At 30.6% G+C, this 16,432-nt stretch overlaps 1 protein-coding gene across 1 annotated transcript in view; it reads right to left on the bottom strand.

The window, feature by feature from the left end:
• Positions 1 to 14,672: 14,672 nt before the first annotated feature.
• The window catches only part of pic (DNA damage-binding protein pic), an 86,656-nt gene continuing 84,896 nt past the window's right edge, over positions 14,673 to 16,432 (bottom strand). The window contains exon 21 of the mRNA XM_075366914.1: positions 14,673 to 16,169. Coding sequence (XP_075223029.1) covers positions 16,086 to 16,169 — 84 coding nt within the window. The 3' untranslated portion in view covers positions 14,673 to 16,085. The remainder of the gene's footprint in view (positions 16,170 to 16,432) is intronic.

Below are 16,432 nucleotides of genomic sequence, written 5' to 3'. Positions count from 1 at the left end.
TTTCTCAGGTGGAATAGTCATATCGTGTAAAAAACGTTGAAGAGTAAGTAAAATGAGTCAAAATAAATCAACTGTTGATTTAACACTATCTATTTTGAACAACTACCTGATTATTCAGTTTTTGTTATTTCTAAAAATAATAGTTACATTAGGTAGTAGTAGCAATGGTTGTTTGATGTTAAATCTTTTTACATTGATAGTGATATTTTACTAACAAATATATCTGAGTTTTGATCATCAGTGATGATTTTTGGAAGTGCTGATAATGTAATGTGTTTTGTCCTTGACAACAAACTCATTGCAATTGAGAACAATTTATTGACTATATTGTCAAATGACAACAAATAAAACTTTAGATCAAAATCAATCGTTTGTAGTATACAAATTGAAATGCTACAATTGATCAAATATTCTTGATCATATAGACATCAACAGTTTTATATTGAGTATTAAATGTGGTTACTGTATAAATTACAATATATTCTTCATGTATAAGCTAAATTGAACGACTGCTATTTTATCAAAACTATAGGTTTATTATGTACATGCAACATTAAACCTGTTGAGCTCTCTCATTGCTCACAAATCATTATGGCAGGCAGATGTCTCCAACCCACCAGCTTGGTTTAGTGCTGAATGCGTCTTCCCAAATCAGCTGATTTGGAAGTTGAGAGTTCCAGCATTCAAGTCCTAGTAAAGTCAGTTATTTTTACACTGATTTGAATACTGGATAGATGTTCTTTGGTGATTGGGTTTCAATTAATCACACATCTCAGGAATGGTCAAACTTGAGACTATATATGACTACACTTCATTTACACTCATACATATCATCCTTTGAAGTATTATCTAAAAGGTAATTACCGAAGGCTAAACAGGAAAAGGAGAGGCAGATGTCTCCAGTTATGATTCATTAGGGCGGGCAGATGTCTAAGATTTTATTTAAACCTTATATAGCACTTCTTATATAAAAACGACAAAAGTTAATGTAATCTATCTAAAAAGATGTTTGTCTAAAAATTATTCACATTTATCCTCAATGCAACAAATGACCTTTCCTTTTTGTAACCTTTATATTAGACTAATTAATTATTGATTTTTAGCGAGCAATTAACATATTAAAATAACAATGTAATATATAAAATATTCCCTACATGATATTTGCCGGTTCACTAATACATACAGTAAATAGTCACCACTCAGTTTCTATTTAAATAAACATTTTATTATGATAATGCTGATACATGTTTTATATTTATTTTAATATATCAGCATTAACACAATAAAATACTTATTTAAATAGAAACTGAACAGTGACTATTTACTATATGTATTAGTGAACTGGCAAATTCATGTAGGGAAACCTAACTTAGGTACTGAACCGAGACAGACATTGGTCTACATCTCTCAACATGAGATGGTGGATAAATTACTTTGTTGAATAAGAGGAATATAATTTTCTTGCCTTGCGCTTATTTAACAGTCTGAAAATCTTGCTTATTCTCAGTTAAAAGCTGTATTACATGTAGAAAACTTTTGAATACTTTGCACTCGTTTCGACCAACTTACCGATTGATGAAAAGAATATTGAGGGAGGATATTTTAGTAAACTGAGTGGAGAACATTAATATCAAAACTTTGGGTGAATACTGTGATGTACTTGTTGGTTGATATGATTTCAGAAGTCTATGTATGAGGGAGTATGGGCTAAACTGCGCTTACTACTACACAGCTCCAGGATTTGCATTCGATGACATGCTACTGAATACTGAGATCGAACTCTAGCTAATTAACAATTATGATATGTATATGTTTCTCAAGAGTGTATATGAGGTGTAAAAACTACGTGTGAATAAACACATAGAGTAATAAACACACACAAGATAGAGTAGTTCATAGATGTAAATAAAAAATAAATGAATAAATTATGATCTATATTCTATCGTACAAAGTCTGGTATAAAGAGAATGAAAATTTTGTCTGTATTTATATAAAACAGCTATTGAGTTTATTTCAAGTAAATAGATGTGATGCAAATATATTGATAAATAATTTCAAAACTTAATAATTGCAGGTCATCGAACACATGTATTTCTATAGTAATTTTCATTCAAATGGTACAATGTAAAATACATTATTGTTAAATAATTAAAATAATTACATGATAACTTTTAAACTAATAATTGCAGAAGTCATCGACCTAAGTTAAAACATTTGTTGGCAAAACAATGTGTGTTCACAATGTGTCAATGTGTGAATTCTGTAGAAAACCTATTACGATATATGATAAATGTTTTTCTATTCTCAACTAATTATTTACGTTAATAAGATTGTCTGGTAGCCGGCCTTCATGGTGCGAGTTGTAGCGTCTCGGCCTTTCATCCGAAGGTCTCGGGTTTGATACCTGGTCAGGCATGGCATTTTCAGACGCTACAAAAATTGTCATTCATCTCATCCTCTGAAGCAGATACCTAATTGCGGTCCCGGAGGTTAAAAAAAAGAAATAACATAAATGATATAAACTATAATTATTCAAATCTTTAAATATGGATAAAAATAAAATTTAAAGACGATATCTCTTGGGAAGATATACTTTATGATGCTCCAACATACTACTAATTTATTCTTTCCCTTCCTCAATCTAGGTGTATTGTTTAATATCTTTGCAGTCTGTGGCAACATCTGTAATAATAATATTCAGTTAGATAAAGTATATTATACAATAAAATATTTGATTACTCATATGTATATGCTTATTTGTACCTTCATATCCAAAATCTTTGGTGATTAACTTCTCATCAATCTCCGTCCAATGGTGGTAGATATTAGGCGTCCTTACCATATTTCTAATATTAAGTGTCATTTGTAGTCTGCAATGTATTGTAATGTATTTCACATTATGCAAAAACTAGAGTGCTTTTGTTAACACCGTTAGGTATCTACATTCTCATTAAAAGCTAAACAAGGCTTTGTTGTCGCTGTTAGGTATCCACACTCTCATTAACAGCTAATAGAGTGCTTTTGTTAACACTGCTAGGTTTCCACACTCATTAATAAAATTTCTCACTCACCTTTATCAAATTAGAAGTAGTTGCTGTAGAATAGCCAAAGTAGTAGTAGTCCTCCTCACTATTGGTACCACTAATATGCATGTCAGCAATGAAAAACCGATCCCTTTTTATACTAATTCTATATACCCACCATCACTAACGCAACTTAACTCTACAGTTTTGATCTTTCACATTAACCCTGATCCTTGAGATCAAACGTTATCCCAGAATTCTCATTTCTAATCTACTCATATTTTGTCATTTTCTAAAATAGAAGAGGCGTCATGAATTTCTCAAATTGTAAATGTGCTAATATTTGGGTGGAATTTTCTTAGGTTTATTGCATATTAAAAAAAAAAAAAAACTATATATTTCAATGTACAAATAAGTAGTCTTTACATATAATGTTTATTTCACAATGAAGATATATAACTGAAGGGCAAGTTTCTTGCTACTTAACATAACTTTAATCAATATTATCTTATTCATTCGAAACACCGTCAAACAGGTGAGAAATTAAAACAATTTTTTAATGTTGGGTGACTAGATATGTTAGAGAATCTAGGCCTTAATAATACTCTGAAATAAAATTACTGTATGTTTCAGAGTAATTCAAAACAACTTTTTAAGGTGAAATGATCACATGAAATTTTCATAACCTTATTACATAATTTTTATTCTACAGAATAATTGGTGCATCCTTTTGGCTGAGTGTGTAGTACAGTGAATTTTTAAAAATCTTTGAATTTATACGGTTTTGACAGTCGATACATGCTTTATGTTATCATGAAAATGTAATCTTTGTTGACAATTATGCTTAATCATAGCCTGGATGAATTGTTTAGGAAGGTTTTTCCTATCAGCACATATAATGTCACAGCTTTTTATAACAGTTAAGTTTTGTAATAATAGGTTTTTGTGTTTTTAGCCCCAGAAAAATCAGAGGCCGTCGTGTTCGCAGGAAGGCGGCCTCTGAGGGAGATACATCTGGCTATCGACGGCGAGGAGATACGGCAGGTGCAGAGAGCATAGTACCTTGGGGTCTGGGTGGACAAGAACCGTTCATTCGGGCCCCAAGTCGAAGAGTGAACGCCTGCCTCTTAGCGGCGATCTCTCGCCTCATGGCAAACACAGCAGGGCCAACAGAGAAGAGGAGGAAGGTCATCGCGACGACGGTGACCTCCGTATTGCTCTACGCGGCCCCTGCATGGAGCAGGGCAATCGGCGTAGGGAAATATCGTCGGAAGCTGGAGTCGATCCATAGTAGGCTGCTCCTGCGCACATCTTGTGCGTATCGAACAGTCTCCTACGACGCGATATGTGTCGTCGCGGGGTCCCCACCGATCGACTTATTGGTGGAAGAACGATGTATGAGATTCGGTGGGGTCTCCAAGGAAGAGGCGAGGGCGCAGATCCTGGATCGATGGCAGGAGAGATGGTCGGCGGGCCAGGTGGGCCAATGGACCAGACGCCTGATACCGGACGTGAGAGCTTGGGTGGGGCGGCGACATGGTTAAGTGAACTACTTCCTCACGGGCCACAGCGATTTCGGCAGTTACCTGCACAGATTCAAACGCAGAAGATCGGCGATGTGCAGGTACTGTGACGAAGTGGACACGGTCGAGCATACCTGGTTCGATTGTGTCCGGTGGGACGCCGAAAGGAGGCGTGTGACGGCGTTCTCACCCGACGATGTCATCGGGCGGATGGTCAGGACCAGTGAACATTGGCAGGAGATGGTAGGCCTGGCTCACGCCATCTTGGACTCAAAGGCCAACGAGGAACCCCCTCGGCTGCGGGCGCGTCTCTGAGGACGACTGGTCGGCGTCAACGGAAACTTAGTTTTAGGATATTATTGGATGTTTTGTTGTATAAATGGATGAATGAACTATGCTACAGGATGCTGCGTGAATGTTTAAAGATTGGGGTGAAAGGATTATTTTGTATTATTTGATCTGTCACTGTAACGACAAGGACGGAGAAGGGTGGCATGCTGTCAGTATATAAAATTATCTGTGTATCTATATTGTGTTCTATTTGATTTACCTGTACATCTTTTGTGTAGTATGCCCATACAGGCATATGGATTTTCATAAGGTAGTTTCCCATTGTCTGTATGGTCATATATATGAGTTAATCTACTGTGTTGTGGGAAAAAAAAAAAAAAAAAGGTTAGTAAATTTTTGCATAATACTGGTGAAAGTGTTATGCGCTCTACGGTGTTCTGGTCCGGGCACGATCGAAAGGTGGTTGGACCAGCCAATTAAAATTGAATGGTGGTTGTGGTTGACACTATGTGATGTTACGTAAATTGAACATGTTGTATTGCGTTTTAGGGCGCAAAAAAAAAAAAAAGCCTCAAAAAATTCTGGAGGCTGGGGTTGAATCGTGGCGACGATTAGGGCCCAGGGAGGTAGCCTTATTGCCTAGGGTGTTCTGGCCCCATATTATGGAGTCGGGGCTCCCCGATGATGGGATTAAGGACCCTCAGGTGTGAGAGGAACACGAGGGGGCAGCGGTGCGCGGAAGGCATGCCGGCTGCAAGTAGGATAGGGACGGGGAGGGTAGCCCCATAGCGGAGGAGTGGGTTGGCCGTCCAGAAGAGGTGGTTGGCCTGCTCTGATGAGGCTTTGGGGACCCCGGCGGGAGATCCTCCGGTAGGAGGCAGATAGGGTGGGCAGAGACTGCTGCCATGACACTGCAAGGTGACTACGCTATGTCCTAACGGGCGGAGGCTGGTTGCCTTGGGGTGTTTAATAAGAAAGGAAAAAAAAAAGAAAAGGTTTTTGTGTTTGTCTTCTAAATAATTTAAATAAATATATATATTACACTGTTGTTACTCATGACTAATAGATTTAATAATTAATGATTTTACTTTTAAAAATGCTCAGTGTAGTAATAAACCTTGCTTTTTATTTCATAATTCTACTGTATTAAGATGTGAATCTTTGCAACACTTTAATTTGATGATTTCATTGGGACTGTGTTATTCTTACTTCTATCTTAAAAATTTTTTGATTTGACTTCCCAAAAAGGGTTGTCATTTTATATCTTTTCTCAAGTTACCTAATTCATATGTAATTATTAAAAAATTGAGAGTAATAGCTATAACTGAGTATTAGCCTGCAATTACTGAAGAGAATAAATAAACAAATATGCTTATGAAAATCCTACTTTCCTGCTAATTCATAATTTTTTGTGTTAAACTTTTGAATTATACGAGCAACATAAAACTGAACCCAAAACTTAACTGCTGCAGAATCGGAGGTTATGTTGGAATGAAATTTTATGAACGATACGGATAAATAAGAAAAACAAAACGTAATTTAAATGTTGCTTCTATTTACCTTATTATTCAAAATGACCAACCAGGGCATCGATGCTTTTTTGTGCTAGACTGATCATTGAGAATTGTCTGATGCAAAACGTTTTCGATAGTATATAGTTGTTGATAGTATTGATAGCATAAACTCTCTCCTTTAAGTAGCCCCAAAGGAAAAAATCTAAAGTAGACAACTCTATCGGACCACCAACAATATTTTCAAAAAACCAGTTGCAATAATAAAGTTTTTCTTAACAAATTAAACATTAACATTTTGAACTTTTTATGTACTATAATACATTAATAATTTTTTAAAAATTGGTAAATTCAATAAAAAATAAGAGCCTATATAAACATAATGTAAGATATAGATATTTCTTAAAATGCATATGTAGAGTCCTACTTAATTTTTAAAAGCATTAATGGAAGTTTGATATTAGCAGTTAAAATATAGAGTGGCACACGAAATGATGAATTTGTTTTGGCAATAATTGTTTAGGTTAATTAAACCACATTATTAATATATTTTATGTTGGCCGAAGTGATGGCAGTTCATGAATATTAGTTTCTGGCAGTTTCTTCTCTTTCCAAGTGCGTTGTTTGTATATTGTTCCAATATGGCTGACAGTAAAACTGACTGTTGAACAGGGCGTAAAGATTGTTTTTTAATGAAATGAATCAAAATGTATGGTAAAATGTCTGACTTTCAGATGAGGCATTTTCACATAGAAAGGGTTGTTAATAAAATGTTCATTTTTGGGCTTCCAAAAATCCGCAAGTGCTTCATGATAGAGTACATCACACTCTCAGGAATTACAGTATGGCCCGCTAATGTCATGGGGGTAATTTGGCTTTTTTTTTTGAAGAGACAGTGAAGAGTGAATGTTATTTAAACATGCTGCATAATGATGTTGATACTCAGCTTTCTGCAAAAGGGTTTCAATTAAAAAACTAGTGGTTCATGCAGATTGGAGCCAGACCATTTTTTAGATGTTCTTCTGCATGAAACTTTTAAAGCAACTGTCATTTCAAACCGATTTCCTAATAAATTTGCATGTGGACAGATCTGCCCCTTGAACAGTCCTGATTTGAATCCGTGTAATTATTTTTTCTAGGGATTTCTGAAGAAAAAATGTTTTCCCCAAACATCGTACACTGATGGAACTGAGAGTGCTGATCATTGAGGCGTGCAATGAGATAACCAAGGATTATGTGCTGTCGAGTTATTAACAACATAAGAGTTTGTGTTGAACAAGTTGCTAGCTAGAAGTGATGTTGGTCATATTGAACATGGGATAAACAAAACATAATCTTATATAAATATATAATATATATATTTATTAAAATATTATTATTATTAAGATATTATACTATATCTTATTAAAAAAATTTTTAATTAGTTTACAAGCATTACTAATGTAACATAAACTGGAAAATTTTGTTTTAAAAATTTCAACAAATAATAAAAAATCTTTTTAGAAAAGTGCAGTAAATTGTGATTAATTAACTTAAGCCCCTATAAAAAATCCTTGTCAAATGAACTGCTAGCATCACATACAGTTCTTCCAAATATTGTAATTGAAACTTCAAAAATTAAACTGTTTTCAGAATTAAAGATATAGTAGTGTGTAATCAGAATTGTACAGTTATACTTTTTCAATTCCACTAGTTGTAATTCCAACATATTGGTTTCTAGAATTAGTATATCTCTCTTAACACATTTTTGGGTTTAATAATGTTACATTTTCTTCTTTATTTTTTAGCTAAGAGAATGAAACGTAAGAAAAAAGATCATAGAAAAGGTCAAAAGTAAGTACAATTCTGTCATTGAAAAATTATTAAAGGTTTCTAATGGATAACAAGAAAGAAAAGTAATAAATGGATAAGTAAGCTGTTGAGTAATAACAAAAAATAAAGGAAAAATTTACTTTTTTATTTATGATTTTCATTTTTCACCAGTTTTAACTGTACAGAAATTTTTCCCGTTATGTACACACAAAATAAAAAAAAATATTTGTCTGCAAAAAAAAAACAATATGTTACAAATTTTAGAAAAATAAAGATAAATTTAATAATGAGAAAAGATGTTCTACTTATGCATGAATCCTGTACATTTTTATACATTTCTGATATGATGGCACAATTCAATTTATTTAAATAAATAAATTTTTTACAGTAACATTTAACTGCCATTTTTTTTCTTAAAAAAACAATATATTTAAAATTATTGATTTTAGCCACACAAGCATTTTCTCCTGGACAGAATCAATTTTCTTTTTCAATTAAGAGTTTTGAGCTTAGTATAATTCTAAAACAAAATGTAAATTAAACATAAAAAGTATAAGGAATCAGAAAAATTAATTGCTATAATAAAAAATACAACTGGTACACAAGTTTATTAGATAACGATTGCAGTATTAATCAATAAAATATCAACAAATAATAAAAAATCTTTGTCAAATGAATTGCTTTATTTAAAATCAGTCATTGCTGACAGAGTCATAGACAATCATCACTTTAAAACCAAAATAAAAAGTTTTAAGCAATGGCTTAAAACTTTATTTTAATTTTTATGGCCCTAAATGGTATTAACTGTACGGAAAAGTAATCCACTTGTCTCTTCTGTTAGATATACTAGTTTTCCACCTTTGACACTGTAATACAATCATATCCAACACAATTTTTGCCCTGACATGGGATACAATTTATTGACTTTAAAACTGATATTAATATGTTCATCAAAATATGTACATCAACAAATATGGTGAAGAAAATCATGTCACTAGCATCTTTACCTGGGTAAGTCAACAAGATCCACATAAACCATTTTTCCAATCATGGAAAAATCTTAAAAGCAATGTTTTACTTTTATTTCTGTTATATATGATCTAGGTACTTTAAATGAGATTTTATTAAATATTGATAGGATAATGGCTATATAAATTTAATAAATTACAACTAGTTAAAATGATGATCAGGGTGAAAATTAATGAGGTTAATTTTCATGAAGAAAAAACTTTTTAAGTTTAAAATTAACAGAAATTCTTTCTAAATTAAAACTGTTAAAGCTGACTAATGAAAAAAATTAAGTTCATGGCTAAACTGGTGGAGGTAACAAACCTTGTTATTGAAATGTAGCTCATTTACCTTACGTAGTAAATGTATGCAGTCTGTTTTAAAAAGGGTAATAGTTACAATATAAAAATTAATTTGCCCAATAATCCATATTGGTTTTATATGGTCTTTTGCCACTTTAATTAAGGTAAATCATTCACTCTGGAGACAAAACACATGTCACTGATGTTCAAGTACATGACTTGAACTATGTTTATTTGAATTCCAATGATCAAAGTATTTTGTAAAAACCAGTATTTAAACTTTTACTAACTGAATTTGAATCAAGGTCAAACTAGATTTTAATAACATATGAATGACAGTAATGATATATTATACCAAGTAATGTATGAATTACACTGTAATTTGTTAACTAGATTAATATGAGAAGTTATAAAAAAATCAAAAGAATCTATATCAAATATGATGAATATTTTTTCATAATCTTGCTGTAAGTAACATTTCAACAAAGCAATATATATAAGCACTTGTGATTTTAAACAAGATTGCTTATATATATAATATATATATATAACTCTGTAAATGTATTACACTGAACAGGTATCCAGTTTAAAACCAATTTGGGATTCATGGGACCAAGGGATGTACAAAGTTTTTTGAAGTGAAAAAAATATCAATGTTTTTATACAGACTTTTTTCACATCATCTATCACATCTATCTATGAAGATAACACTGCTTCTTTTATGCAAAAACACATACTGGTATAGAATATTAGCATTAATAGTGCTTTGTTCAACAGATTGGTACATACCAAACATATCATCTGCCTGAATGAAATGATTTATGGAGTAAAATCTGGTTTTTGCTTCTATGAAATATTAATTTAATAGTATTCTTGAAGCTTTAGCTCCTATTTTAGGTAAATTATGATAACACCAGATAACAGACACATTCCTGCTTCAATTGACATTACAATTATGAAGTTGACAAGATAATATACTTTTAATGTTTACTGTAGAATTCTGAAATAATTATAGTTACAATCAAAATAATTTTAGATAGATATATGCTATTAGCAAATTGTACTTTTTTATTCTTAATGTATGGTAATTGTGCAGCAAAACAAGTCTTATATAGGACATTATGAATAAATAATGTAACAATCAAACAAAATGTATTACTGTTTTGTTAATATGAATTCTATTAAATCTTTATAATTTCTAAAAGATATTACAAGGGTTATTTTTTTTCAAGGTCTGATCGGTCGTGAAATAAAAACCCGCGCAAAAATTTTCAAGGTCAACTCACCATTGTGAGTGAGAGACTTCAGTACCGCAAACTGTGTGTGAGATGGGTTCCCAAGATGCTGTCCTACCATCACAAAACAATGAGAATGGACGCCTCCCTAACGTTTCTCCAGCGCTACCACAATGAAGGAGAAATTTTTGAACAAAATTGTCACAGGGTATGAGACATGGGTCCATTTTGAAACTGAAGAAACAAAAGAACAATCCAAACAGTGGATGCATTCTCATTCTCCCAGTAAACCAAAGAAGTTCAAGCGAACCTTCTCCAACAGAAAGTGTATGGCTACTGTGTTCTGGGACCGGAATGGAGTTCACTTGGTGGAATTCATGGAACGTGGCACGGCATCACTGCAGCCTCATACTGCGTGACTCTTCAACATCTATGAAGGGCAATTCAGAATAAGCAGAGAGGAATGTTGTCATCAGGCACTGTCTTTCTCCATGACAATGCTCGGCCGCACACTACAGCAGTAACAAAGAAGCTCCTGCAGCATTTTTGTTGGAAAGTGTTTGATCACCCACCATACAGCCTGGACTTGGCTCCATCCGATTTTCACATCTTTGCTCACATGAAACGCTGGCTAGGAGGACACATTTTGGCACAGACATTGAGCTGCAGACCAGCATAGAAACATGGCTGAAAGCACAGGCGGCTCCGTTCTATGACAAGGGTATTGGAAAGATGGTACCACGCTATGACAAATGTCTAAATCGGAGTGGCAACTATGTAGAGAAATAGCGTAACAAGGTAAGTACTTGTTACAAATAAAAATTTTTTATTTTCACTGTGGTTTTAATTTTGTGACGGATCGGACCTTGAAAAAAAATAACCCTCGTATAAATGAAAAAAGAACTTTAACAATACTGAGAAAATGTGTCAGGCAAAAGCAGACAGGATGCTATCTTCATTAAAAACTGCTGTTTATTTAGTTACAACTTAATAAAATCAGTTGATTAAACTATATTTAAGCTTTTCATTTTAATCCTTTTATTACCAAGGTCCTTTGACAGGATATTTGATTTAAGTATGCCAAAATTGTCGAGATCGTTTTTGAAAAGCATTTGAAAATAATGAATAAATAATTTTTTCCCTTAATTATATAGCAATAAAAAGTATATGCAACCTATATATATATATATATATATATATATATATATATATATATATATATAAAAGTAGATTATATAATCTACTTTAATGAAATTTAAGAACAAACTCAATTTATTTTAACTAGACTTAATAATTAACAAACTGAAATCATAATAAGGTGTCTGCTATTTCTTAATATAAAATGTTTTACCAATGAACTGACATTTTTTAAATGTCAAATAGTCTCAGGTGATAAAAATTTTAGTTGATAAAACTATACTTTTATTTTAACTTTAAACAGAGTGTTTCTTCTCAATCTAGTCAGAAAAGTTTTTCAAGATTTACATACTGGTTGAATTTTGGGAAAAAGATGGTGGGTGATAAGAATCAAAAGCAAACAATATTTTTTGAACTTTTAAGCCATGCATTCTGGGTAATAAATATATGATACCCACAGCTTATAAAACAGCCAAGTCTGAAACTTTGTACACAAACTGAAATCATTAGATACTTTTTTCTCATATATATTTCTGTAAATGTTTTGGTCTTAATTCTGAATGGTTTAATCCATTGTAATAAATAAAATAATAGAATTTCCTTGGTGAAATGGAATCATTGAATTTTCTTGTAAATGCAATTTTGACATAATTATTGATAACAGAATCTTGGAATTAAAAGGATTAATTTTATTTTTACTCAAAATTTCTACTTTCTGTATTTTTTTGCACAAATAATGAATAATGGCATTTTGACTCTCTATTAAATGTTTGGGGTCTATAACACTGGTTTTAGTTTACTAGTGGTTTTTATTTTTAAATAATATTCTTTCTTTATTAAATAATAGGTGAAAAACTGCATGTAATGAAAGTCTACTTTCTAAATATCAAAATCTTTCTAAGTAATTGAGTGGAACTGCGTAGTTATTTTATACATGATTTAATTGTTACAAGGCTAAAATATTGAAAGTATTTTATTGTTCATAAATGAATCCGTTACAGATAATGTTGAATATGATGTATTAAAACTTCTCAATAACAAGAATGTTTACAGGACACATTCTGAATACAGGAAAATTTTAGATGACAATAAAATTCTAATACCATTTTTTAATAAATCACTTGACATTCATACATTTCCCAATCTTAAAATGTTAAAGTAGTACATTCAGATTCTGTTTTAACTACCCTGTTCTCTTCTGACTCTGTTTTAACTACCCTGTAGTATTTTAAGTGTACATGAACGATGGTAATTAAAAATACAAAACTATGCAAGAGAATGGCAATCCTTCATCTTTATCTAACAGATGCCTGTAATTCAGTAAGGTTACAAGATTCTTTCTAGCTAATTTCTTGAAATCAAGGCCATTTCATTGGCCTTGATATTTTAACTTATAAATCTTGAAATTAAAAAAAAAAATTAATTCAACTGGACACTTTTTATGCTATATAATTACTTCCCTCTTAATGCTGTTTGATGATGAAAAAAAATTTCAACTGCCTAACTGTACAGAATTAACAGCAGGATCTGAGAAAGGGAAAACCTAATTTCATAGATGAAGAAAATTGATTGTATTAATTTTCATAATATTGTATTTATTCCATATTTTACAATGTTGTTTACCACTCCATGGTTTTGAAGAGTTTGTATAATTTTTCTCTTCTCTTCAATTTATCAAGAGTTGTATATGCTCCAACACTTTAATTAATTACAACAGTTCAATAATTAACTTTTTCAATTCTCATAATGGCTTCCATATTTAAATAAAAAGGTTCATAACATTTTTCCTTTTTGTTGATTTTTAAAGAATACAATTAATTTGACATATGAAAAAAGTATGCTGGAAGTAGTGTAGGCAGTAATAATAAAATGTAAAACAACATTCAGCAATCACAAGACTTTAACCCAAATAAACCTTCACCAGTCAACATCTACTTTGTTATGAATAAATTAAAAATAACATTTTCTTTCCAATTATCTGGATATGTGAAGTTCAGATACAGGAAATGCTACTGTACTTGCATTAATGATTAAGACAGAGGAGGTTCAAAATGAGACTGAGTAGCAAAGTATTAATTTCTAAGTAGTGGTTATCATCAAAATCAAATATTTCTAATAATGGGAAAGAGACTATTATTTTAGAAATATCTATAGCATAAGAGTAATTTTAGATATTTATTTTTCTTGAAAAGTTAAATACTGGATTATTAATAACATTATTTTGGTATATAACCCTTTCTGAATAATCCTTTTTAATTTTGTTAGTGTAAAAATAATTATGAAAACTGTATAAACTGAAATATCCATTCATCTCAAGTAAAAATGCTTAAACTGATCCAACTTTATTTTCACATTTGAAACTATATATATAGTTTCAAAATGAACTGTTGAAAAATCAACAGCTGTTTATTTCTACAATGTTATTATTTCTTGAAGTTGCAAAAGCAACTGTTTATGTTGGGATATATTCTTTGTAACTTTTACTCTTGATGTATATTTCATATATGTACACACATTATTATGTGTGCAGTAATATTTTGAAAATTTTGATGAAGCTTTTGATGCTTAAAACTAAAAATATTGTGTATAGAATTGTTTTTATTTAATATTTGTTTTTATATTTTTTGTTAATATTGATAAATTTTTTTACAATTAGTGACATTATGTTCATATAATGTGAATGCGTTTGTCAAACTATTCATTTATATTTTCCAAACTTTGGTGAAGACAATAATGACTCAAATTATAAAATGGGTAACGCATTTCAGTCATCTACCTGACAAAAGTAGGAATTTAATGTACTTATATTAAATACTGAAAATGCCAAAAATCTTAACACATTCAAAATTTATATTTTCATTTTTTACACATTTGCTAGTTATAAATTTTCAATTTGAATCTAACAGATTTTTATTCCATACATTTTTTTTTAACATTATCAATTTTCAAAGGTCTATTTCATTTACATGATAATAATTACATAATTTTCAATAAATTAACTTTTCAGTAAATAAGACAACTAGTTCAGAACTTTATTATACTACTGCCACGTCTTTAGTTAAATCATTTGTTTTACTATTAATGCTAACTTGTTTTAAAACTGCAGTTCTGATATTAGAAATTAAATCTTAATTTAAATACAAATAGATTTCAACAGCTTAAATTAAGAAGAATGTACACAAAAATAAATTGTAATCTGAAAAAAATTCTCCGTAAAATGTCAGTCAAAAACACAGGCTCAAGGTGTTAAAATAATTTCACAAATTACCAAATAAGTTAATTATTTTTCTACAATACATACAAAAATAATGATGGAATAATGTGATGATTTAAATTATAATTTACTTAGTACTGCGCGACAGAATTTAAAACAAATTAAACAATCCAATTATTTTTATGCTGCAGAATGAATACATAGAATTTATTTTTCAAACCTTGCAAGAAAAGTGTTTATTAAATACACAAGTATGAATATTTGTGATTAATGAAATATATTTTACATTTACTGCATGACGGCAGTTTTTATTTTTATAAAAGACAGCTCCACATAACAGATATTTTTATGAAATAACTTCTTTCTTTTATATATATATATAAATATAAAAGGAAAAAAAAGAGAAAACATATTCAAAAACTATAAATTAAAAACAGAGTTCATAAAAGAAAATAAAAAACCTATTTATGCACTGAATTTGATTCTGAATATTTTCCTATTTTTGAGTTACCTCAACCCTTTATAAAAAATTTATTTACAAATATTTATAAAAATATTTATTCAAATGGTTATGAGAACATATACAGTATACTGTTTTTATTTTAAATTAAAAAAAGAAAGATTATCACCCAGCTTAAAATATTTTTTGATTACACTTAAATAAAGTAATAATTAACACAATCATTTGTGTTTATTAAAGGGGAAAAAAGAAAAATATAAATATTACATATTTAACATAATAAAGCTTTCCATATTCATATATAACTTCTTTAATATATGTAGAAAACATTTATTTTATTATTACTACTACTACTAAAATATGTTCATTTTTCACATAATCATTTTTTTTAGACTTTAACTTTTTATAAAACGTTTTATGTAGTAATAATAATTATCACGCCAGTATAATCTTCATTGTGGGAAATTATCAGAAAATAAGAAAAATTGGTATGAAACAATACTGCACGAAGAAGTAGAAACACAAATCAACAAATAATAGACAATACTATGATTATTAATTATATTATTTCAATGTATCCTAGTTAAATCTTCAACTATCTTAATCAAATCATCAACTGTAGTATCTCTCTTCATGCCTGATCCATCATCCATCTGTAAAAACAAATGTATACATGTACATGTATGATATTTGATTTTGTGAATAAACTAGAATGCAAAAACAAAAATTGTAAAATGACTTGTTCATCTAAGCTGCATTATAAAAACTTAAAAATAGAAAGAGGAAGAACATCTTAAAATAGTAAAAATTAAATTATCACATTTGGGAGATGATTTTTGAAAGTCAAATTAAGAGTGTGTATGAGTTGACTAAGGCCTGCCTTTTAGTCTGATATGCGGTTACTAACACTGCCTTG

This window comes from Lycorma delicatula, chromosome 5, assembly GCF_047948215.1.
Source record: "Lycorma delicatula isolate Av1 chromosome 5, ASM4794821v1, whole genome shotgun sequence".
Classification (NCBI taxonomy): Eukaryota; Metazoa; Arthropoda; class Insecta; order Hemiptera; family Fulgoridae; genus Lycorma; species Lycorma delicatula.
This window is presented reverse-complemented; position numbering and strand designations above follow the sequence as displayed.